The sequence below is a fragment of the Rhinatrema bivittatum genome, chromosome 6 (assembly GCF_901001135.1).
Source record: "Rhinatrema bivittatum chromosome 6, aRhiBiv1.1, whole genome shotgun sequence".
NCBI lineage: Eukaryota > Metazoa > Chordata > Amphibia > Gymnophiona > Rhinatrematidae > Rhinatrema > Rhinatrema bivittatum.
The window spans coordinates 181,882,242-181,906,344 of NC_042620.1; the positions used below are offsets into that span (position 1 = coordinate 181,882,242).

The 24,103-nt window shown below is 47.4% G+C and overlaps 2 protein-coding genes across 5 annotated transcripts in view; both read right to left on the minus strand.

The window, feature by feature from the left end:
• FLACC1 (flagellum associated containing coiled-coil domains 1) overlaps positions 1–21,937 on the minus strand; it is a 238,547-nt gene extending 216,610 nt beyond the window's left edge. For 2 of the 4 annotated variants that reach the window (XM_029606255.1, XM_029606248.1), the window contains exons 1-5: positions 20,143–20,266; positions 19,700–19,797; positions 18,435–18,508; positions 17,770–17,926; positions 17,596–17,671 (exon numbers count right to left, since the gene is read on the minus strand). The gene's annotated coding sequence lies outside the window, so the exon portion shown is untranslated. Of the gene's footprint in view, positions 1–17,595; positions 17,672–17,769; positions 17,927–18,434; positions 18,509–19,699; positions 19,798–20,142; positions 20,267–21,874 lie in introns of those variants that run through there. The other 2 variants (XM_029606249.1, XM_029606250.1) reach the window with 2 other exon arrangements.
• Positions 13,884–16,369, minus strand: LOC115093877 (putative nuclease HARBI1). Its single transcript, XM_029606258.1, has 2 exons — positions 16,220–16,369; positions 13,884–15,411 (listed from the first exon to the last, which is right to left on the minus strand). The coding sequence occupies exons 1-2, from the start codon at positions 16,338–16,340 to the stop codon at positions 15,044–15,046; spliced, it is 489 nt and encodes a 162-aa protein (XP_029462118.1). The 5' UTR covers positions 16,341–16,369; the 3' UTR covers positions 13,884–15,043.
• Positions 21,938–24,103: the final 2,166 nt, after the last annotated feature.

Genomic DNA, 24,103 nt, shown 5'->3' on the forward strand with positions numbered 1-24,103 from the left:
TGGGAGACATTTTGGTGCAGATCATACAGGATCATCATTGGTCAGTCCCAAGCAGCAAACAGCATGGTAATGTTGTTCCAACATGGGCATTTTGTGAGATCAGCAGGGGCATCTTTTGAAGCCCAAATTTTCCTTTTGTCATCAAGAAAAGAGCTAAAGCTAGATTGGATTCAATGTTGACAAGAAATTTGAAGAAAATCACGTCTTCCTCCAAGAGACTTGTGTAAAAAAAAACAAAAACAAAAATAAAAAATGTATTATAACTTTTATTTCTTAACTTGAAGTAAAATTTCCAAAAAACTGATGAAAGACGGTAAAAAAAATGCATCCTTTCACCTAAGCAAAAAAAAAAAAAAAAAAAGACAGACAATTCACGTAGTGGTGGCTGTGTAGAAACATCCATGAGTGCTCAGAAAGACGTTCTTGGTCTTTCTGAAAGATGGTGTTGCAGCACCATTAAATGACATTATTCACTTGTGTGGCTGATCATGTGCTGCATTTTCCATGGAGAAAACATTTATTTTGCTTATGTGACTCTGATGAGTTTTAGGTTACTTTATATGTTTTTTAGAATGTGTTAATGTTCTAAGCAGTCATCAGGAGGGGTGGGTGAGATGAGTAACTGCCTGAGGTACCACTTAGCCCAGCAAAGGCCTAATGCTGAATGTAAGAACTGACACCAAATGGGTGGCAGCTGTATATCTTGCAGTATTTAGCAAATGCATTTAAAAATATGATTTGTCAATTTTAGCCTGGAGAGGGGTATTGCATATACATGCTGTCTTTTGGTCCCGTCCCCCCCCCCCGCCCCCAGTTCTTCCCTGCCCATCTCCCTGAAATTTATAATCCAAACTTGGGCTGTCTGTAACAAGACTACCCATCCTTCAAACTTCCCCAGGGCACAGGTTTCCCTTAACCTGTCAAGGAGGAAGGAACACTTACCTCCTGCTGCCTTGCCTGCTTCACACTTTGACCTGCATATGGATAAAGCACGAGGTGGTGGGGACAGTATTGGGCAGGACACCGGAGATAAGCCTCTCTTCTCCATACGTCTGCAAAGGGATATGGTCATACCTGGGAACTCTCAGGATTTCCCCGGCGACTTGGTAAATTTGCCTCTGTAGCCTGTCGCAGCTCAATTGCCAGGTCTCAGGGGAAGCTCTAAAAAGCTCTGGACTTCTCGGTTTATTGCTCCAGCCACTCCCTTTCAAGAAGCCTGCAAGTAGGGGAGGAGTAAGACTGGAGCGCGCACATTGTAGGAAGCTCGAGTGGAGAAACTGTAGCCATGATTCCAGGACTTGGGACTCAGCTGAGGGTAGAGTGAGGGTGCATAAGTTTGTGAGCTGTGACTTCTAGGGGAGTACGACCAAAGAGTGCTCTATTTAGTGTGGGAATCAGGGAAAAAATGCTGGGGTCATCCCTAGGAGGGGAGAAATAGTGGTGGTGGTATCAGAGAGAAATAGTGTTGATTAGAAGGGAGAGCGCGGAACAGAGAAAGTTGATGGGATGAGGGTGAAAAGGGATAGAGTCAGACAATGTAAGGAAATATTTCTTTACAGAAAGGGTTGCAGGGGTGGCTCAAGACAATCTGCTGCTTGAGATGGTGCCTCCGCCCCTCCCTCCCCTTCCAGTGTACAGCATAGGTCAAATTATTGAGTGGGCCAAGGGAAGGGTCCCTCCTGGAGTATGCCCTTTCAATTATTTAAAATACTGGGAAAGGGGGAAAGCAGGGATCAGAGGAGTAGCAGATAAAGTGTCAATGAAAATATTTCTAGGAAACTGGTAAACCTGCCAACTGCCATTCTCTCAGGACAGGTGCAAAGGTATTAGGAGCTCAAGTCCATGTGCTACCCATTCCCTCCCTCCCCACACAAATAGAAATGATGCATTTATTTTAAAAGTTCTTATTAACCACTTCCCCAGCCCAAAAAAGGAAATTTTACATGAAAAAAGTTCATTCAATTACACTCTTCTGAGATAAAAGTATCACTTATAACATGTATATTAGCTTTATGTACCCTGCAGAAAACCCTGCAAAAAATACACTTAGAAATCTATATTGTATTAGGACTACTAGAAAGCATGTTGGGTATAGGATATGCCCTCAGATAGCTATGAGAAAACTGAATTACAATATAGTAAATCTCCCATACCAAAACAGCATCAAATGCCAGCACTCAAACAGTAACAACCCTATGTTTGAAAAGGCAACACTGCAATTACAATAGGTCCCACAAAACCAATACACCTCCTATTAGGAAAACTGAACAAGCCAGGCTGCGATAGATCCCCACACGAAACTACACGCCAGCAGAATCCCTCACCTTAGACACACGCAGAACACAAAACTGACTATAAAGTATAAATAGAAATAGGCAGCCAAAAAGTGAACTGGATACTGCAACAAGGCAGAATCTGTATGCAGTGCAACAATGGAAAAAAAGGAACATCACTATTCCTTGTTAAACATCAAATGCAATCAAGAAATGTAAAACAACCATACCAATAAAAAGAATAAATGTCAAATCAGCTGATGAATATAAAAATATCCAATAATTAAAAATGCATACAAAACTTTAAAAAATGTACCAAAACTCCAATAAAATATTTCAAAACAGCAGACATATCAAACATCCAATTATTTAAAACTAATAGGGATGAAAAAAATCCTCCACTCTCCATATCTGAGAACTTTCAATTTTCAGCCACCCTGAGATTGTCCTGGATTAGTGGGGGAGGAGGGAGTACAAACATTTTCCTTTCTTTCATTCTTATATACACACTAGCAAATGTTAATTCTCTCCCCCTCATAAACATGCACAAGCTCTCATACACTCAGTGGTTCTCTTTCCCTCAGGCAAACACACACACAGGCACTCTTATGCTCAGTGGGTTTCTCTACCTTACACACAGGCATTCTCTCACATTTAGTGGTTCTCTGTCCCATATATATGCAGGCACTCTCTCATGTTCAGTGGCTCTCTTTTCCTTACATGCACAGCCACTCTCTTACACTCAGTGGCTCCATCTCCCTCTCACACGTAGGTACTCTCTCACACTCAGTGGCTCTCCCTCCCTCATACACACATATACATAGGCACTTTCTCACACTCTCTCTCATACACACAGGCACTCTCTCATACTCAGTGGCTTGCTCTCTCTCATACACACATATATACACAGGCATTCTCACACTCAGTGGCTTGCTCTCTCTCATACACACATATATACATAGGCACTCTCTCACACTCAGTGGCTCTTTCTCCCTCTCTCTCACACACACACAGGCACTCTCCTCTCTCAAATACACATACACATTCTCTTAGACACATACACAAGCACTCTCCTTACCTCTCCCTGACACACAGTGCACTCTTTCTCTCTCTCGTGCACACATACAGATACTGTCTCATATACACACACTCAAGGCCACAGGAGGGGTGGGCCGCATTACTGAAGCTGTGCCATGAGGGTAGCTTTCAAATTGGACCGAGTTTCATCTTTTGCTGCTGGGCTGCATCACTGAAGATGCTCTGCAAAGGGAGGGGATTGCATCATTCTAAGATGTGTTGCATCACTGAAGCTGCACTGTGCAGTGGGGAGGGGGCACATCACTGAAGATGCACCACGGAGGCAGTGTCATTCAAGCGGCACCACTGTGGATACCATGGGTATCTCAGGGGAGCTATGCTACCTGCCCAAGGATTTTTTCTTTTGCCCACTGGTGCTTCAGAAAACCTATGCTGACAGCCTGAGGATTCTTTCTTCTGCCCACAGGGAGTGGGATCCCTGCAGACAGCTTATTGAAGCTGTGCTGCTGCTGTTGGCCAGAATGCAGGGAAGGTGGCCACGGCAGAAGTATTTTTGACACATCAAAATTTTGCCACTTCACCCTGCTTCATGATAGAACTTCCCCTGGGTGGATGCATGGAATAGCTTCTCTTTGGAGGTGGTAAAGAAAAGGACAATATTTGAATTCAAGAAAGCATGGAATAAGCACAGGGGATCTTAAAGGAAATGGCAGGAAGTTTAAAGCTGAGCAGTCAATGTGGAAAGGCAGACTAGACAGGCCATCTCATTTGTATGATATGTGTTATTTCTTCCTCTTACTTCCCTTCTCCTCCCCCCACCCCCTGGCCCTGCTAATCAACAGCAATCTGAGGGTGACCACAACTCAATGCCTCGGTTTTGACTGCTATGCAGCCTCCCGGTGCCATGGTTCCTCCTTCTATGTGGCCTCCCCTCCACTAGTGGTCCTCAGTGAGCCCCACTCCCAGCAGCACAAGTTATAAGAACATGCCATACTGGGTCAGACCAAGGGTCCATCAAGCCCAGCATCCTGTTTCCAACAGTGGCCAATCCAGGCCATAAGAACTTGGCAAGTACCCAAAAACTAAGTCTATTCCATGTTACCATTGCTAGTAATAGCAGTGGCTATCTCCTTATCACCTAATGCCTCAGCCCCAACCCAACTTACTCAGCCTGTCCAGTCCTTCAGTGCCTCTTCATGGAGTCACCTCAACTCCTTGACTTGGCCAGCCTTTCCTTGTCACCTACCCAGGCCTCCTGCCTTGCTCTGTGGCCTCTTGGGCCTCTCTGTCCTGTCTTGAGGACTTCAAGCCTTCTAAGTTTGCCTACCCAGCCTTGTGCCCTATTTGGGCTTTCTAGTTTCCTGTTGCCTGTGCAGCCCTGTCCTTGCAAAGTCCAGTCCCGTCCCTTGTATGCTTTCCCAGACCTTGCCTTTGCCCTCATCTCTAGCCCAGCTAGTGCATGACTCCAGCTTTTAGCCATGAAGTTTGCCAGAATGAAAGTCCCACTGGCCCCCAGAACTGAAGGGCTCAACCTGTTGGGGAAAGGGTTGGTTAGGTAGAAGAATAGCTGTGGCCCTGCCTTGCAGTCTTGTGTCACTTCTACAAGGGTGCTTCCTGATTTCAGCCTGCCAGATTGTGATAGAATGAAGGGGCCAAACAACTCCCACAGGAGTGGGTGCAAGATTCCCTGCCAACCTAGTGTTCAAAGAAAATATTTTTGTACCATTGCTTATTTTTGTAACCATTGTCAATGTTGGATCCCACCACCATTCCTTAAATGTATTAAATTTTGTTCTCTGAACCCAGTCCAGTGGAGGTATAAGGGGTACAAAGTGGTGAACCCTGTGGATACCAAGGCTGTCTTATAAGGAATTAAAACAAGGAATAGCCGAAAGTCCTTAGAAGATCTGTTTATTAAATAAACGAGCGCCCAACTCTAGGCCTGAGTTTCGCCCATTGGGGGGCTGCTTCAGGGGCTAAAATAAAATAATTAATTTAAATTAAAAACACACAGATGCAAAAATAACTTAACATAGGGCCTCATTTTCCAATATCACAGTGGTAACGCGTTGTTACTGCCTGCGGTAAAAACGGGGGCGTTCCCATTGCAAATCACTGTTTTATCGTGCATCGGGAAAACTTCACCGCTCGCGAAGTTTTCGCTAATTGCGAAACTGTTTCGCGGTTCGCAAAACAGGTTTCGCAATTCGCGAACAAAAGTCCAAAATATTATCACGGTACGCGACGTTTTCGCGGTACGTGAAACAAAGTGAAACCAAGTACCGCGTCCCGCGATAATGTGTCAGGTATAAAAGCCCACTTCCTGCCCCTCCTCCTTTGAGGGTTTGGAAGGAGTTGTGGAGAGAGGTAGATGTTGGCATTGGAGTTAGTAGGAGTTAGGTGCTGTTTAATTCGAATACTGAGTGCGGTGTCTTGTTTACCTGCTGTCATCTGTTTCCCTTTACCTGTGTCCTTTGTAATATTTGTTGGAGTGAAAGAGTGTTAGTAACTTGTCTGTCCCTATCTGTGTGGAGGAGGAGGAGTGTGGTGGTGGTGTGGAGGAGGAGGAGTGGGGTGGTGGTGGTGTGGAGGAGGAGGAGTGTGGTGGTGGTGGTGGAGGAGTGTGGTGGTGTAGAGGAGGAGGAGTGTGGTGGAGGATGGAGCGTGGTAGGAGAGGACAGAAGAGGGGAGTTGAGAGTAGGGGGAGGGGGATGGAGAGGGGGAGGGAGGAGGAGGAAGCGGGACCTAGTGGTAGGGGTATGAGGAGTAGGAGCAGGGACAGGGGTACTGGGAGAGATAGGCAGGAGGGAAGTGATAGGAGGGTGGGGGAGGGGGAAAGGGTGAGGCAGGAGAGGATGGTGGGAAGAGGTAGGGCTAGACAGGCAGGGCAGAGGGGAAGGGAGCAGGAAGTGCAGGTTCTGGGGGGGGGGGGGGGGGGGGGAAGGGAGTGGGGAATCAGGTGGGTTGGAGAGAGAGGCTAGGGAGGAGACCCCTCCGGAAGTGGCACCCCAACCAGGCAGCCAGGCCAGGGTCAGGCAGCGTGCCATGCGCTTCAGCCAGGAGGACAATGACCAGCTCATAGAGGGCGTCCTCTGGCATTATGCCCATTTGTTTGGAAACCTGTCGGTGAAGACCACTAAGGCAGCCAAGGGAGAGATATGGGCCACTATCGCTCGGGACATCACACGGCACAGTCACATACCGAGGACAGCGGATCAGGTGGCCCACCGGTACCGGGATGTTAAGGCGCATCTGAAGCAGAAAATCGCCGAGAGGAATCAGTACCTGAGGGACACAGGAGGAAGGTCACTGTGCCCCATCAGCTTCAGCGAGATGGAGCGGCGACTCATGCAGCGGCTGGGACCAGACGTCTTCGAGGGCTTGGATTCCCGCCTTGATACCTCCCACCTCGAAGATGGTAAGTGGGCCTCTACCCCCCCTGCCCTGTGCAAAACAGAGTTTAGTCCTGGTTTCTGTTTCACTTCCCCATGTGCTCTCCAGATAAGTCCGGCTTCCCCCCCCCCCCCCAATCAGAACCTGGCAGTCTGAGCTGTGCAAGCAATGCTGAGAAGTGTTCACATTGTAATGTTCCACATGTGCAGTGCATACCTGGGCCTATCCCCCTGGGCCTTCCCCCATGCCGTTAGCATGGGGGAAGGGCCAGGGGGAATGGGCCGTCAGCAGGGGGTACAGTTAAAACTAATCAGAGAAAGACATATGTTAAGCAACGCACAATTAAACCCTGGGATTTGTTGGCAGAGGATGTGGTTAGTGCAGTCAGTATAGCTGTGTGTAAATAAGGATTGGAGGAGACGTCCATTACCTGCTACTAAGGTCACCCACAGAATAGCCACTGCCATTAGCAATGGTAACATGGAATAGACTTAGTTTTTGGGTACTTGCCAGGTTCCTGTGGCCTGAATTGGCCACTGTTGGAAGCAGGATGCTGGCCTTGAAGGACCCTTGGTCTGACCCAGTAGGGCTATTCCTTATGTGCTTACATATAGTGTAAGTCATGTTGGTCAAAGCCTATGTGTCCATGTTTAATGTAACTCCAAATCAAGCCAACGCTGTGGTACTGATGATGTCTCTCTTCTTGTCCCCCTTCTTCTACAGAGCACTCTGGTCCCAGGCAGCAGACATCAGCTGCCAGCTGGGAGGGCCCAAGCACCAGCAGAGACCCACCGGGGACACGCCGCCCACCAATGCTGACCAGGCCCTTTCAAATGGATGCAACGACACAGTGGTCTGATTCGGAGGAGGAGGAAGAGGGGCGGCCCACCGGAGCAGCCACAGGCAGCCCCCTAACCCTGACCGAGACGTTTGAGGAAACACCGCCCAGTATGTCCACACCGGTAATGTCACCAAGCAGCCCTGCACCATTGGATATGGCAGCAATGCCAATCCCACATCCCCCAGCACCACAAGCACCTCCAGCAGCACCACCCTCACAACCAGACCAGGAACCCCTGCCAAGCAGACACGAGGAACAGCTAAGAAAGGAATACCGTGTTCTCAGGAGAGCGGTCAGACAGCTCAGCCGTGACCTCCAGCTCCAGACTGCAGCCATCACACAGGCAGGGAATACCATAGCTGCAGCAATTGGGACCCACAATACTATATTGCTGCAAATCCTCCAGCGGATGCAGGACCAGCAGGTGGCCTCCTCATCCACTACATCCACACCCCAGCCAAGTCCCTCAGGGTCCCGAGGCCGCAGGGGCCGTCCCCCGAAGAACCCCCCACCTCCCACGGACATCAAAACGTGGCAAGGGACTCTGAGGGGACCAACAGTTCCCACAAACCGGGTGGCGCTGTTACTCCCACCCATTACTGGGATGGCCATCCCAACAGAGGGGCAGTGCCGTCGAGATGGAAAGAGGATGTCCCGCTGGCTGCTCCCCACAGAGGGGCAGTGCATCGAGATGGAGGGGAAGCACCATGCAACGCTCCTCCTACCCACCTGCTCACCTGGCTCACCGGCATCCGCTGCGCCACTCTGCTGTCTGCCACCTTCTGTTTCAAGGGCTGCAAATTCTGGCAGTGTGCTGTAGGATGACTGGTCTGCTGAAGGCCTGTTAATGCTGGTTGTGTGGTGCGATCTGTGCCTCATGTCTCCAAAAGTTATGTGCTGCTGTGTCATCCTGGGCCTCCTCCTGCTGCTGCTGCTGCTGTGTCATCCTGGGCCTCCTCCTCCTGCTGCTGCTGCTGCTATGTCATCCTGGGCCTCCTCCTGCTGCTGCTGCTGTGTCATCCTGGGCCTCCTCCTGCTGCTGTGTCATCCTCCTGCTGCTGCTGCTGTGTCATCCTGGGCCTCCTCCTGCTGCTGCTGCTGTGTCATCCTGGGCCTCCTCCTGCTGCTGCTGCTGTGTCATCCTGGGTCTCCTCCTGCTGCTGCTGCTGCTGTGTCATCCTGGGTCTCCTCCTGCTGCCATGCCGCTGCTGTCTGGTCCTGACCCTTCACTGCTGTAGCCAGACCCTTCATGTTTTTGCCTGCTGCCTACATGCTGAACCGCTGGATACCTTGTCTGCTGGCTGGCCTCTCAGGCTGTCCTCTTTCAGTGCACTCTTTCAACATGGACCGCCTGGGGCCTATGCCTGTCTACACATTGCATACTGACCAGCGGTAATCTATGTATTGCAGTAGCCAAGCTATTGGGGTGCCACTTCCTGTTTCTCCATTCCTAGGTAATCGTGCTTTGCCAGTACTGATAACACCCACTGCCTGCATATGTGTAAATACTGCTGATGGTGGTGTGATGTAGTCCAGAATTGGTCCACTTTGGATCTATTAGCTATCTAGTACTTGCAGATAATGAATACCTAGGAACATGAAATGTACGCTGTAACTGCTGACCTAATGATTGCCCATACCCTGCAGAATGTTGCCAGGAATAAAAATCCTGTTTAACCTGCCATCTTTTGTGTCCTCTTTATGTTCCTAAGGGCACCCTTGGTGTACCCCCCCCCCCCCACCCACACACACTCCGTGCATGCTATATCCCACATTGCACCAATGCTGAGTTATCAAACTGGCCCCTGCCTGAGGTTCTGTATAGCAACATCTCCACCTGTCTTTCACATACCTTACAGTGTAAAACATAGGGGAGTACCTGACATGCCCCTGACAGTAGAAGAGGTATTGTTTCTCAGTACAGGGAATGCACAGTAAGGGAGCGTGTTGATATATGGCAGCTCTCCTGATCTATGTGGAAAGGGGAAGGGGTGGGCAGCTGTCTTTTGCTACAGCAGTGCTGATGTCAAGCACTGTTGGCGGTGAGGAGTCCAGACACGTATTTCCTACCTGGGTTCAGTATCGTAGACATCTCTGCATGACAAACACCACGTATGTGAGGCTAATTGATGCTAAGGTACTAACCGACTTTGCTTCCTAGATTGGTCTCTCACCTGTGCAGGTAAACGGAAAATGCCTTCCACCACTGCTGGGTGACTGACCGAGAGGTTGCCAACCTCTTGTGCCATGCCCGACATCCATGATAGTGGTGGCGCATGCACACTCTTACTTTCCAGGCACCATTGGCATACAATACTGTGTAGCCCTTTCCAGCTGTACATGCTAAGCATGTACCCTGTGAAACTCAGATAACAGTGTACCTCCCCACCATGGCAGCATGGCTGTGTGCCAGGGACGGCGTCCAATAGTTACTCTCTTAGCATTAAGGTTGTGGGCCACTGAAACGTGAGCCATGGGAAGGTTAATGTTGCTATCTGCATGCCGTGTATCAAAAGAGATGCACAGACTGTCAGCAGCCAGCTAAGTGGGCTGTTAGTCGTACGGAGAGGGCACAATATTATTGCAAATCTGTCATACCTGTTTACAGGGTGCAAGCGGTGTAGGCCATGCTCAACAGGCCTTAAGTGTGTTTAGCGAGTGTCCATGTGCACACAGATGTGGTGACTGCTGGTGTGCAGTCACTGTTAATCACCCGTATGGGAAATAGGGGGTCTGAGGAGCGCAAGGTTTGCAAGAAGGCATCACCATCCGTAGTGATCCACATGCCTCTGATGCCATCGGCCAGCTGTGGGGTGTGCATGGACCCTTTAGAATGTGGGGCTCGTCCACCATGTGAACACTGTCTCACAGCCAACACTGTGTGGGTCACAGTCCTACACTGTCTTAAAATAGTTCACCTCGCCACACACACATACAAGCCACTGTACACGGTTAACTGTCATTGTTGATGGCGCATGTTCTTTGGATACCAGTACAGTCCAGTGACCAGTATCTGGCGGTGTTGATGGATACTTGGTATACGTTACTAACTCTTCACAGAACCACTATCAGTAACATTCTACAGACACCCTGTGGACTTTCCTCCTGACAGGTGTGCAGTTGCTAATGTTACAGGTAAGCAATGTAGCTCTCACATCATTATCAGCAGAGTATGTCCTTTTCCACATACTGTGTGATGTGTCACCATCACGTAATATACCCATCTCATCCCTGTACGTCTACATACTCTGTCTTGCACCTCCTGTACCTGTAAGCCTTTATTCAGGGACATTATGTGGATGGGACGTATACCCTCCCAACGTAGCGATATGGGTGCATCTATGTCACTCGGAGGGCCATGTAGGCCCATGTGTGGCCCATATTCCCTCTATTCCTGCACACTGCTCTGCTCCCTGTAACAGGGAGAACCACTGTCCGCCAGCACTTGCGGACTACATACTTGGGCAGCGAGATAAAGGGGTCCTCTTCACCTATGGCCAGTCAGGCATTGCCACAGGTCATACAGTATGTGCCAACACTAATATTCTGCTGACAATGATGTGTGAGCAACAGTGGTTACCTGTAAACCTCTGAACAGTACACCTGTAGGTAGGTGACTCCATTGGGGTTCTGCAGCATCTAAATGATAGTGGTTCTGGTAAGGGTCAGTAACATATAAAGAATATATGTATCACTGGGTGTCACACCAAATTCAGTAATTAAGTATGACTCTGTTTGTGCAGCCATGGAGGTGTGAATCCCTGACTGATGGGCTGCCCCTGCAGGTGGACATGTGGAAGCTCTGAGCCGTCGACCTATTGCCATACAGGGTGTAAGGTGTTGCCTACATGTCCACACCAGGGTGTGGCCTGTGTATGTAGTGGTTGACAGGCCAGGTGCAACACTGAACACTGCCATGCTATTTGTCAGCACCCTTAGGCACATAGTGCTTCCCGGCCACTTTCCACCTCATGAGTGACAGGTAGCCATGTGTGAGGATACAGCATGTAGCGTTCAGCCTGTTTAACACCTGTCCATCCAGTTAGTGGAACTCCTGGACCACAGAACTGTGGCGCAGCTTGGAGCACAATTGTTAGGATGCACATGTGCTTGGCCAAGTGTGAGGTTTCACAACACTGTAGCAGGGCATGGCATCAGCTCATGGCAACGTTGGCCCTCCCTATATATCCGTGAGGAGGACATCTCCGGGTGCATCGTGGTGGCGTGCTGCCAGAAGGGGGCACCCTTATAACGTACGGTAGATGGCGGCTCTATGTGTAATTCTGCATGGTATCATGGTTGAGGGGCAAACGTGAGAGCGTTTGGTGCAGAGGGAGGGTGTGTTACGCAGAGGCTGGGTACCACCTGTACACCGAGATGCCATCCTGCTATGGGCTGGTGCAGTAGCCACCCACACACCAACACGTGGCATTTACACTAGTTGCGTGGCATGTGCATGCATGTATTGTGGGCAGACTGGGTGGAGATAGGGTTGTGGTCAGAGTGCAGACCGGACATCATCCCACCTGTTCACCTTCCTGCCCAGCGTACCATTGTACTGTACCGTATGAGGGTGACAGTGCAGTGAATCCTACATACATTAGGATCCAAAAATGTGTGGACTCATATGATAGAGGCCGACATTAGTTCCTCACCCTGTCTGAACCCCTGTCATCCTCATCACTGCAAGTAGCAAGCAAGGAGACGGCTGTTGCAGGACACTAATGTGTGTCAGCTAGTGGATTATCCCTCACACCCATGCATGTGCTGGTGTTTCAAACAGCTCTGGAATATGGTGTGCATAGGTTGTGTGCTGAAAGTCTATTCGCCTGTTTCGGACACCTAGCACACATTCATTGGTCCCGCTCATTGATCACCGATCCTTCCCATGCCACAACCAGGTGACTTGCCACACAGGGGTAGTACTCATGTTAGGAAACGGGAATGACCTGTACATCTATCACCATCATCACCTGCCTAGCCGTATATCTGGCCCCCTTCATGCATACATTTCACCCAGTGCAGCCTCCTTTAGTAGTCTGCCACCTCCATATGGGCGACACATGGGTAATGGGGGTTCAGCGAAAGGGTTGCCCTGTATGGACTGTTTGCATGTGGGTATTTACTTCCTCTATGTGCACATCCGGACCTGTGCTGGACTGCTGTGTGGTCATCTGTCAATAGTGACATTAGTTACTCATCCTACTCAGCAGTAAGGCTGCTATGATGAGGGCGTTGGTAGAGCCAACACGGTTATGATGGGCTGTGTTTGCACGAGCATCATTGACTGTTTGTCTGCTCACCAGGAGCATGCTGTAGGGGTACACATGGCTGGTCGGCGGTGCGTCCACAGTCCACAAAATGGCTTCTGAGCTATAGAACCAACTGCTGTGGCTAACGTGGTAACAGCCACACCCAGATCCTAGCCTTGTGCCGCTGTGACCCTTTTGTGGGCGCTTGTGCTGCCCATCTGTTGCGGCCATGTCCGAAGAGACACTCTGTTACTGTCCTGGGAGCCTCTTTGGCATTTTGCACACTTCTCCATGTTTGCAAACATTGCGGCCTGCTACTTTCGGCACCCTATACACATTGGAAGGGCACTTGACAGCAGATTGAGGGGGACTGCATCCTTGTCACATCCACCTGTCAGTCCTCTTGTGAGGACTGAACCCTCAGTAATGGCCATCAATCACACAATGGAGCAGTATACACATGCATGCATCCTCCCTCTGCCAGCCTGGCCGATCAGCTGTGCTGCTGTCCTGTCTGCGAGGTGGCTGCCAACAGTCACCATTGTTGCAACATATGTGACATGTGGGTGGGTACCCCCATGTAGCAGCTCAGTGCAGACAGCACTGATGACAATGTTTACAACTGACATGTTATGACAAGGGTATGTACGGGCTGCATGAAATGGTGGCTGTGGGTCCCAACAGGGGACAGCTATATCAAGAAGAGTCTGACAGCCTGTGTGTGTGCGCTCGTGCCATGAGCATGCATGGCCAGGTGGCTTTTACCGTGCTTGTCAGGCACACTGTGTTCATCACTAACTGCATCACATTATGTGTGCCATATCATGCATGACACAGGTGCGTGGTACCCCTTGGACAGCAGGTGTGCTGTGGACACCAACCCTGAGCACTGCTGCTATTCCATCAGTAGTTGTACTGTGACTAAGCAGTTCATAATGTTGATGGGGACATGATGGCCAGGGCGTTCCATACTGTACTAGTATTCACAGACCACATACATGTACATTACACAATGTGCACATGAGCACCTCAGGATTGACATTCCTTACACAAGACACACGGTGGCTGCACCCTTTGCTGCCTATACTGTCCTGTTGTGGCAGCAATGCACGGCTGCCCATTGAGCCCCCATCACTGGTTTCACAGCCAGAGACGTGATGTGAGCAGCCATAGGTTTCAAGTGGTACTGCATGGATATGTAGGCCAGAACACATGTACATGCATAGTCAGTGACAGGGAGCCCAGTGGATGGTGTGTGTAAAACTGAACCACCGACCCATGGGAGCTGCCACTGTGACAGATCCTTCATGTCTGTATGACATGCGTTTATGGAGGCAGATACACAGTATTGGTGGGCCCATGACAGCACAGTGGCCTACATACTGCCATAGCTGTGTGGGGGGCGAACTGTACATGCGTCTCCTTTCCGTCACTGCGATACCTTGTAGCAGCATACATCCCCCACAACCATGTGCTTGCAACCAGATAGCTGCCTGTCCTTTCAGACAGCTGCAATGACCCCAGAGGTGTGTTGATGTGGGATGCTACAGTGATAAGGGACCTTCAGATCAGTGTGGTCAGCGCCAGATGTGCTGTAGTCTCACACACCCATTCATGAGGAGTCAGGGGATTGTAGGGATCCTACGTGTTCCCTGCTGTGTATTGAGGCTCTGCTGCCTAGGCCCTCACTGATACCACTTGTCTACTGAAGGGTCGTTAGAGTTGCCACAAGATGCATATGACTAGAATATTGAGGACTGGGAAAGAGGGTTAGAGTGACGTAGGTAGAGTTCATTACTCCTAATGGCCATCAATGACGCACCGATACGCATTTTACCGTGATGGCATTATGCACTGACAGAGGTGTGGGCCATTACAGGTACAATTATTGAATGGTGTTAGCAATTCAGGGGAGGAGTGTGAGTGTGTTGTGTCTCATGGGGACAAGTGTGTACAGTACTGTCATCCTTGCTGGGATGTCATTATGTAGCAAGTGCTTAGTCCAATGGCACCAAATACATAACACACATACAGCACCTCCGCAGAGCCAGGAGCCAGCCCTTAGCCACCCTATTATGGGCTATACACTCTGAGGTACGGCACCACTCCCAAACAGTTGTTGGGTGGACAGACGTAGCAGGTGAGGCACATAGCAGACTGAAAAGGGGGTCTGCACATGACACTATATCCTACGCCATCAGTGGGCAAACTGCCCTACTGGGCCATGGTTCTGTCCCATGCCAACCTTAAAAATGTGTCTGTATAAGGTGTTGGCGAACCTGGCTGCCACTGACTGTGTTTTCATGCCGTCGGGCACGTGCACATGGGGGATCAGGTCTGAGGTCGGGATCTATAGCCACAGGAATTCCATGCCGAAGAGCCACATTATGGAACACACAGCAAAGCAGGATTATCCTAGCAACCTTGCGTGGGGCATACAGTAACGCTCCCCCACTCTTCTCCAAACATCGGAAGCGGCTCTTCAAAAGGTCGAAGGTACGTTCAATGACTGAGCGTGTAGCACTTAAAGCCGCATTATAGGCCAGCTGTCGCGCCGTGGCAGGCTGGAGGATTGGGGTCATAAGCCAGGGCCTGCATCCATAGGCTGCGTCTCCTGTAGCAATGAGATAGGCAAACCATTACAAATTATGATGTTTGTATCACATGGGTGTATGTGCTCAATACATGCAGTAGAACCGGATGGCACGAGGCAACCCATTCCAGTTGGCCCACGCCCTATGTGTGTGGCTTCCGGATTGCTTGGCCACACAGCTGGTGTGTGTCTATTAGGCGGTATAGCACGAGAAGGGCCCCTAGACAGTGAGGTATATATCAGCAGTGTGTATGCGGTCGGTGCGTTACATCACTGTCCTTACAGATCACATCCCTGTGTTCGGATCATATGCATCATGCACTGCAGTCATTCTGTACAGACATATCTGCTCATCTGCACCTTTTATGTAGGTATGCATACCCAATAACATACATGGTGTACACAGGCTGCCCCTCACTGTGGCACAAATGTCAGGAAGTGAGCATGCACAGTCTCAGGAACGTAAGGACCTCACAAACACCTGTGGATGTGAGCTGCCCTTACATGACAGATCTAAACTCACCTGGGACACTACCAGTAGCCATGGCTACGCCAAATATGTGTAGGCTGTCCACTAGTGCAGTGAGGTGAACAAGCCATGGCACATACAGGCCATACAGGGGCTTCTGTGTACCTCCTGTTTGGCAGCCAATAGCAAGTGGTTGGGTGCATGAGCCATTCCACCACTTAAGGTCACACAATGAGTCACTCAGGTCTGTTGTGATGGGGACATATGGCTCCATCCCGACAGGCATCTACATCACATTTGTGTGGCATTACAGAGATGCACATTCCCAATATGTTAGATGTATGTTAATGTCTATCTTACCTACAAGCCAACCATCGCCATACAGGCCACCTTCAAATTTGCGGAACAGAGCCGATTGCCTGAGTATGAAGGAATCGTGCACTGATCCTGGAAAGCTGGACATCACCGAGAGGATCCGCATTCCAGCATCACACACCACTTGCACGTTGAGGGAGTGGAACTGCTTCCTGTTGCGGTAGGCTGCCTCCGTCTCACGGGGTGGAACGATAGCCACATGAGTGCAGTCAATAGCTCCGATTACATTCGGAAAGCGGGCAATGTCATAAAACCCACGCTTGAGGTCCATCAGGTCCTGTCTGTTGCGTGGGACTGCTATGTAGTGAGGCATGCGGTCCATAACAGCTTCAATGACCTGGTGCAGACACCGGGAAAAGGTACTCTGTGACATCCCACCCACAACAGCTACCGTGGATTGGAAGGAGCCACTTGCTGTGAAGTGCAGGGCGGCCAAGAGTTTGGTCAGGCCGGGGACGGCACAGCTCTTTCGGGTTCGAGACTCAAGGGCACCTCGTATGTCTTCATATATTTCCAGGATGGCACGAGTGCTGAGGCGATATCTGGTGATCACAACATCCTCTGGCATACCCAGCAATGAGGTTCGTGGAAGATAGATCCGCTCCCTGTACCCGTGGCGAGGTCGACCGACATCCCGGCGTCTGCGTCGGGCCTGCTCAGCCATGGAGTGCACCTGCCCCATACACTGTGAATGTGTAGATGGTATGGTGAAGATAGACCTACTAAGAACAGGCCTTTTTATTGGCCAGCTGTACCTTTGTAGGTCTGTGGGGATTGGTTTTCCACATTTTTCGTTCACTGCGATATTATCGCGGTGCGTGCTATGCGCCGCGAAACAGTGTATCGCATTTGAAAGAGGTGTAGTTATTGGCCGCATTAGGAGCCGCGCTAACACCGCTGCCCTTTCGCGGTACGCGATAGCTACTCCATACTTTACATTTACCCCACCCCAACTCCACCCCCTGAATACTTAATTGAAAATTTGCATTCGCGAGCCGCGATAACTGCTTTTATCGCGGTTTGCGAATTTATCGCACGCGCTAAGGCCATATCGCGCGCGGTAACTCCGTGGAAAATGACCCCCATAGACTTTTAAATGTACAGCAAATTATAGTCATATAAATACAGGTACAGGGGGATACAAACGTGTTCTGAAAAAAAGGGGGGTGAGAAGGGGGGAATATTGGAGCAGAACAAAGGCACATATAAAAATTGATTTTTTACCTGAAAACAACAAAATGTCACTTTTAAGATGTGCTTTTCAATCACTCAAGCCTACCAAGAAAAAAATAAAACATCAAATAATGTATGAAAAGAGCAACTATCTTAAAAAGAAGTGGTAAAATTATGTAAAATCGTACCTTATTCAGGTCAATGTCCAAAACACGAATGACAGGTTCAGTGGGTGTGTTCTTTTCATGGGAGTTCATAAACAGACTTAAACATAAAACAACTCATATTAATACGGGAAATTGAAAAGTTAAGAAATAAAAAATAAGATTAAAAATTAAAAATGAGTCAAAAAACGTTATTACCTCTTGGGCACACGATTAAGCAGCACTCAGGTTCTTATAAAACAGAGCAGCTACAAAGGTAGTGTGCATTCAAACAGCAGTATAACTCTTGAATTTCAATCACAGCGACTCCAACCTCCGATGGGAGGTAATGTGCATTCAAACAGCAGCGAATGTTCTAAATTAAATAAGGTAACCCCATAGAAAAAATGTAAATAAGGATAGGCAGTACATAATCCATCTGATTTTTAAACCTGTATCAAAATTTACTAAAAATTATTTATAGCCATTTAGATATTATTGTAATTACTAATTATCTTTGCCCGTGAACAAGAAACAGTGTGCTTCCTAAGATTGTGCTAAAATTCCCGATGAAATATGTGTGCCGATCTAAACATTGGAGCAAATTTAAAAAAAAAAAAATAATAATAATAATAAACATACATCAGCTTCACTATAGGTATACTATTATAAATACACGGTATTGAGAAAGGACATCAGCGCTAACAAGAATGTGGATATAAGACAAACGATACAAAGAAAATGTGCTGACCCGGATATTAAAAATGAACATTTTAAGAAAGAAAAAGATTAAAAACGCCATCAACACTTACAGGGATATGGATATAAATTGCACGGTGCGCTAGTGGCGCTAATATGAAGTTATCTTAATTTAACAAACTTACCAATATCAGCCAAGTTGTAGTAGCGGTTTTTTTTTTTTAACTCAATTTGTACAAAGTACACGATGTATACCAAGCTGTATGAAAAGAAAAAATGACTGATTGTGGGAGTGTATTTAAACTTGTAATTGGCGTGAAAATGATATGTCAATCAAATGTTGGTGGGCGAGGCAAAATTTCGTAAAATAAAATATAGATATAAAATCTAAAAAAATATTGAAATAAAAGACACAAATCTACAGATAAGGGCAAATATTATAGTATAATGATTTTTTGCAAAAAGGGACATGTCAATCAACTGCCAATGGGTGAAGCCTAACTTCGGTGTTTGGTTTTTTTTGGAATGAAATGTCAATCAAGTGCCAATAGGCTGAACGTAGCTTCGTGTTGTCCAACATATTTTAAAACTTAGAAGTATGAACATCTGAGAAGTAGATAAAAATTAAAAAACAGCTTACTTAAAAGGTAAAACACAAACGTGGGGAAACCGTATAAATAAAACAAGTTTTATATGTGCCTTGGTTCTGCTCCAATGTTCCCCCCCTTCTCGCCCCCCCCTTTTTTCAGAACACGTTTGTACCCCCCTGTACCTGTATTTATATGACTATAATTCTCTGTAAGTTTAAAAGTCTATGTTAAGTTATTTTTACATCTGTGTGTTTTTAATTTAAATTTATTTTATTTTAGCCCCCCCAATGAGCAAAACTCAGGCCTAGAGTCAGGCACTCGTTTATTTAATAAACAGATCTTCTAAGGACTTTTGGCTATTCCTTGTTTTAATTCCTCACGGCTTTTCTAGACCATCTTCCTCTTTGTTTTTTTGGGTCTGTCTTATAATACATCCAAATTGAGTTCTAGGTTACAAATTCCAGATTCTGATAGCATGAGAGTTCCCTTTCAGAAAAACAAACAGCACAGCTTCTCTGAAAATCTAATGTGGGAAAGTGATTTAAACTCTGTACCTTTAAGAGCAAATCCTGTTCCAGCTGCAGCACAAAATGCCATCCCTTACACAGCTCTGGACTATGTTTGCTGTGGTTGTAAAACATGGAACCCACCAACCTTCCCTGAATGCTGTCACTGTCATGGCCTTAATTTTGCCAAGTGGGTAAACTGCAGGTTTGCAAACCCCCAGTTCACAGGTACCTGTTTTGTCTGTGGATCATTAAAACTGGTTTCACAGCTACCAGTTTCCAGCTCAGATTCTTTGAAACCCACAGCATATCCAGGCACAACTAAAACCAGCCAAGAAAATTTTAAACTCTTACCTGAAAAAGCAAATTCTTCTTCAGTTCTTCTGCCCCTGGGTTAGACTGTAGGAGTTTCAAAGCCAGTTCCTGTACCATAGACACCAAGCCCAGCTCCCCTGGAAACCACAGCAAATCCAGTCACAGTTAAAACCAGTCAAAGCGATGTAAAACCAATACTTACTAAAGTAAATCCTATTTCAGAATTAAGCCAAGATAATCAGGAGGAAATAAATACATAGAGTAATCCTACTCCATGGCCACTATTTCAGTCTGCAAACCTTCTGAAGCAGAAAGCAGTTAATTCAGTCTCTGGAATTCAGCTTCAATCAGCTGTTTCCAGTACAAGCTTAATGAAGGCTGTGATAGCCTCCTGAAAGTCTAACAGAAAATGTTTAATTTTAAAGCACCCTCTCCTTCAGATATTTACTGGAATTTTAGCAAATGCCTGAGTGATAACCCACCCATAGTTGTGGATTGTTTTAAGTATGATTCTTTTCATCCTGACGGGTGGGGATGTGGAAAATGCAGATCTGGGAACATCTTTCCCTAACAAACCTGTCGATGGTGTCTAACCCCTAAACTCTAATTGCACAATAGTCCTCTGAAAGAATGCAGACTTGAGACACCCAATCAAGAGTGCAACATGTGACAATAAATCTTCTTACTGCTGTTCCAACTAAAGGTAATTTACAAATTGTGCAAGTTTGCTTACATTCTACTCCAGTTTGCCTAGAATCTACTTTAAAGCTATCTCAAGGTTACTCAAAGAATTTTTCTATAACAGCCAAAGTTAACCACAGCAATTTAAAATCCAGAACTGTGCAAGTAAACCTTGCTGAATGTTCCAGCTCAATACCCTGGCATTCAGACAGCTTCAGTTTAATGCTGATTCTGAATTCTCTCCAGTCAGCTGATCTGAGCACATCTAAGCCAGTTGTGGATAATCATCCATTTGTTTCCAAGACTCTGGTTACAGCTTTTTCTACTGTCTCTGCAGCCAGATGATCCAGTCCCTGCAAAAAGCCTTCTCTAGCAGGACTCCAGTCATATGAACATAAGAAATTGCCATACTGGGTCAGACCAAGGGTCCAACAAGTCTAGCATTCTGTTTCCACAGAGGCCAATCCAGACTACAAGTACCTGGCAAGTACCCAAACACCAAGAAGATCCCATGCTACTGATGCTAGTAATAGCAATGCCACTTAATCAGCTCCATGAGGAGTCTGGCCCACCATCACAGCCAAACAGCTCGAGGAGGAGCTTGGTCTATCCAGCCTGCTCCTGGATGAGCCTGGTTTAGCCATTCCAGCCATTTCGCTCCAGGAGTTTATTCTGGTCATTCTAGCTCAGTGCTAGAGAGACTCCGATCCAGCAGACCTGTGCCTGCGAGACACCAGAACAGTCACTCAGCACCTGAGAGATGCCAGCCCAGCTAACTCAATGCCTGAGAGAACTTGATTTAGTGCTTACACGCCAACAAAATTCTGGTTTAGTATATCTAACCGAGAGAGACTCTGGTTCCAGACCACATCATCAGAGAGACTCTGCCCCAATACCTCAGCTTCAGAGAGACTCTGTTCCAGTACCTGTTGTTCATATATTCAAAGCTTCTGTCTCTGCCTTGAATATCCAACCCTACTGGCTACAACTCAAGGCAAGTGGGACCCAGGAGGAGGGGGTCTTAAAAGAGGGGCTACTTTCATGGCTTTGCCTGCTATACAGTCTCCCCTCTACCAGGGGTCCTCAGCAAGCCCCACTCCCAGCAGCACAAGTTACCTCCTCACTGATAACTTGATGCCTCAGCCCTACTTAACCCAGCCTATCCAGTTCCTCAGTGCCTCTTTATGGAGTCACCTCAGCTCCTTGACCTGGCTAGCCTTGTTGCTTTGTGGTGTATTTTGGCCTCCTGGGCCTCCCCCTGCCTTGCTGTTTGACTTCTTGGGGGCCTCTCCATCCTGCTTTGCGGCCTTTGAGCCTTCTAGGTTCACCAAGCCAGCCTTGTGCCCTGTTTGGGCTTTGTTTCCTGTCTAGTACTGTTCTTGTCTTGCACTGCCCAGTCCTTTGTATGCTTTCCCAGGCCTTGCTCTCTTCTCCAGCTTTGTCTCCAGTTCCCAGCCTATGCCTATATCCAGCTTCAGCCATGATGTTCACCAAAAGGAAAGTCCTACTGGCCCCCAGAATCCAAGGACTCACCTGTGGGGGAGGTGGTTGATTAGGCAGAAGACTAGCTCTAGCACTGCCGTGCAGTTGTGTTGCTTCTGCGAGAGTGCTCCGTTTCCAGCCTGTCAGATCATTAAATTCAAAAGTTTCCAGGTGTGCTCATTAACCCTTATTTAAATAATTAGCACGTACTTAATTATTTTCTGGTGCACCGCCAAATTAAGTGGTTACCAATACATCCCTGCATGCAGCACAGCTCAAACAGACTGCTACTCAACCCTCACTGGAGCATGCCCAGATCACTCTTAGCTAGACTACTATGTCTGTTCAGGGTTTACTGGTACTAACCAAATAAGCAGGGTTTATGCTCTAAAGATGACTCCAGGGAGCCTCTGCTTAAAATTACTTTGTCATTGTGTGTATCACACTGGGAAAAGCTTTATTTTTATTTTAAAAGTTATTCTAAACCTTCTTCCTGATCATGAAAGACTGCTCAAGGCGGAGTACAACAGATATTAAAATCATCCATAAATAGTGAACATTTGCCATGACTTTTGTCAGGTAATTTCAGTTCCATAGGCTTTCCTCCTGCTATCCCACTGAAAATTGTGCCTTATGAATACTCATTAATAAAGAAATTAGATGTGTTCCCCCACGCGTTTTGAGCAGCGTACACATGAAAATCCAATCACTATGCTTTCTTGTTTCTCTGTACTTGAAACTGCATGCACTATGTAACCAAACAGTTGGGAAAGGTAATAGTCAAAGCCCCCAGTTTCCCATTACAACTCAGGGGTAGATTCTGTGTCAAGGGTTAGAAGACTTTGTTGTGAGGGGGAGGGGAGGTCTCTGGGATCGGAAGAAGATCAGGGATGATTAGAAAAGGAATGGAGAATAACATAATACCTCTGTATCGCTCAATGATGTGACCACCTCTGGTTATTGCATCTCAAAAAAGATAAATGGAAAAGGTACAGAAGGATGACCAAAATGATAAAAAGGTGGAATGGCTCCCCTCTAAGAAAAGGCTAAAGAGGTCAGGGCTCAAACTTGAAGAAGAGAGCTGAGGGGAGATAGGATAAAGGTCTAGACAATCATGAGTGGAGTAGAATGGATTGGATAAGTGCAAATCTGTTGTTTACTCCTTAAAAAATAAAAAACCTACGGGACATACAAACTTACTAACTAGCAAAGGGGTGCCGAACCTTTCATGCACCAAGGGGGGTGTCATAGTGAGAACCCCTCGCTCCATCATTCTCTCTCAATCCTCTCCCCCCATTCTGTTCACCCCAGTATTTCTTAATCCACCTACCCTGTTCCCATCAGCCTCTCTCTTAATCCCACCATACTGTCCCTACCAGTCTCTCTCTCAATCCCTCCACCAACCAGTCTATTTCTTATATTTCACACCCAGGGATAAGCACCGGCTTTTCTTATGTCTATCTGGCTAATAACATTTTATGGATTTTTCTTTCTAGAACTTGTCCAATCCTCTTTTGAACCCCATTATGTTAGTTGCCTTGACCACATCCTTCGGCAACAGTTTCCTAGCCTGAATGTGCAGAGTGAAAAAAAATACTTCTTACAATTTATTTTAAATGTGCTGGACGCTAGTTTCATGGAGTGTCCCCTGGTCCTAGTGTTTGAAAGGGTAAATAAGTTTTCTATTTTTTCATTCTACCTAACTCATGATTTTATAAATTTCAGTCATATTTCCTCTCAGCCTTCTCTTTTCCAAGCTAAAGAGCCCTAATCTGCTTGGCCTTTCTCCATAAGGAAGTTTTTCAATCCTCTTTTATCATTTTTGTTGCCCTTCTTTGTATCTTTTCCATGTCTGCTGTCTTTTTTGAGAAAGGATGACTAGAACTACACTTAAAGGTAGATTTTAACACAAGTGCGCATGCACATGGACGCGATTTTATAATATGCGTGTGTTGGTACGCGCATATTGAAAAACATGTCTCATGCACAGCACACCAGATTTTATGCAGGGGGAATTTTCAAAAGTATGCACCGCGACGTGATCAGGCCTTTGCCCAGTTCCCTCCCAGTCCGCTCCAATTAAGGAGCGAACTGGAAGGGAACATTCCTTTAGCCCTACCTACCCTTCCTCCCTTTTCCCCTCTCCTCCCTGACCCCTAAACTAACCTTACCTATCCCCTTTTTTTTATTTTCATACTTACTTCTCCTCGGGAGTAGAAGTTGGCCGGCTGCCGGTGCGCTCTTCCCCGGGACAGCAGCTAATGACGCTGTCCCGGCCCA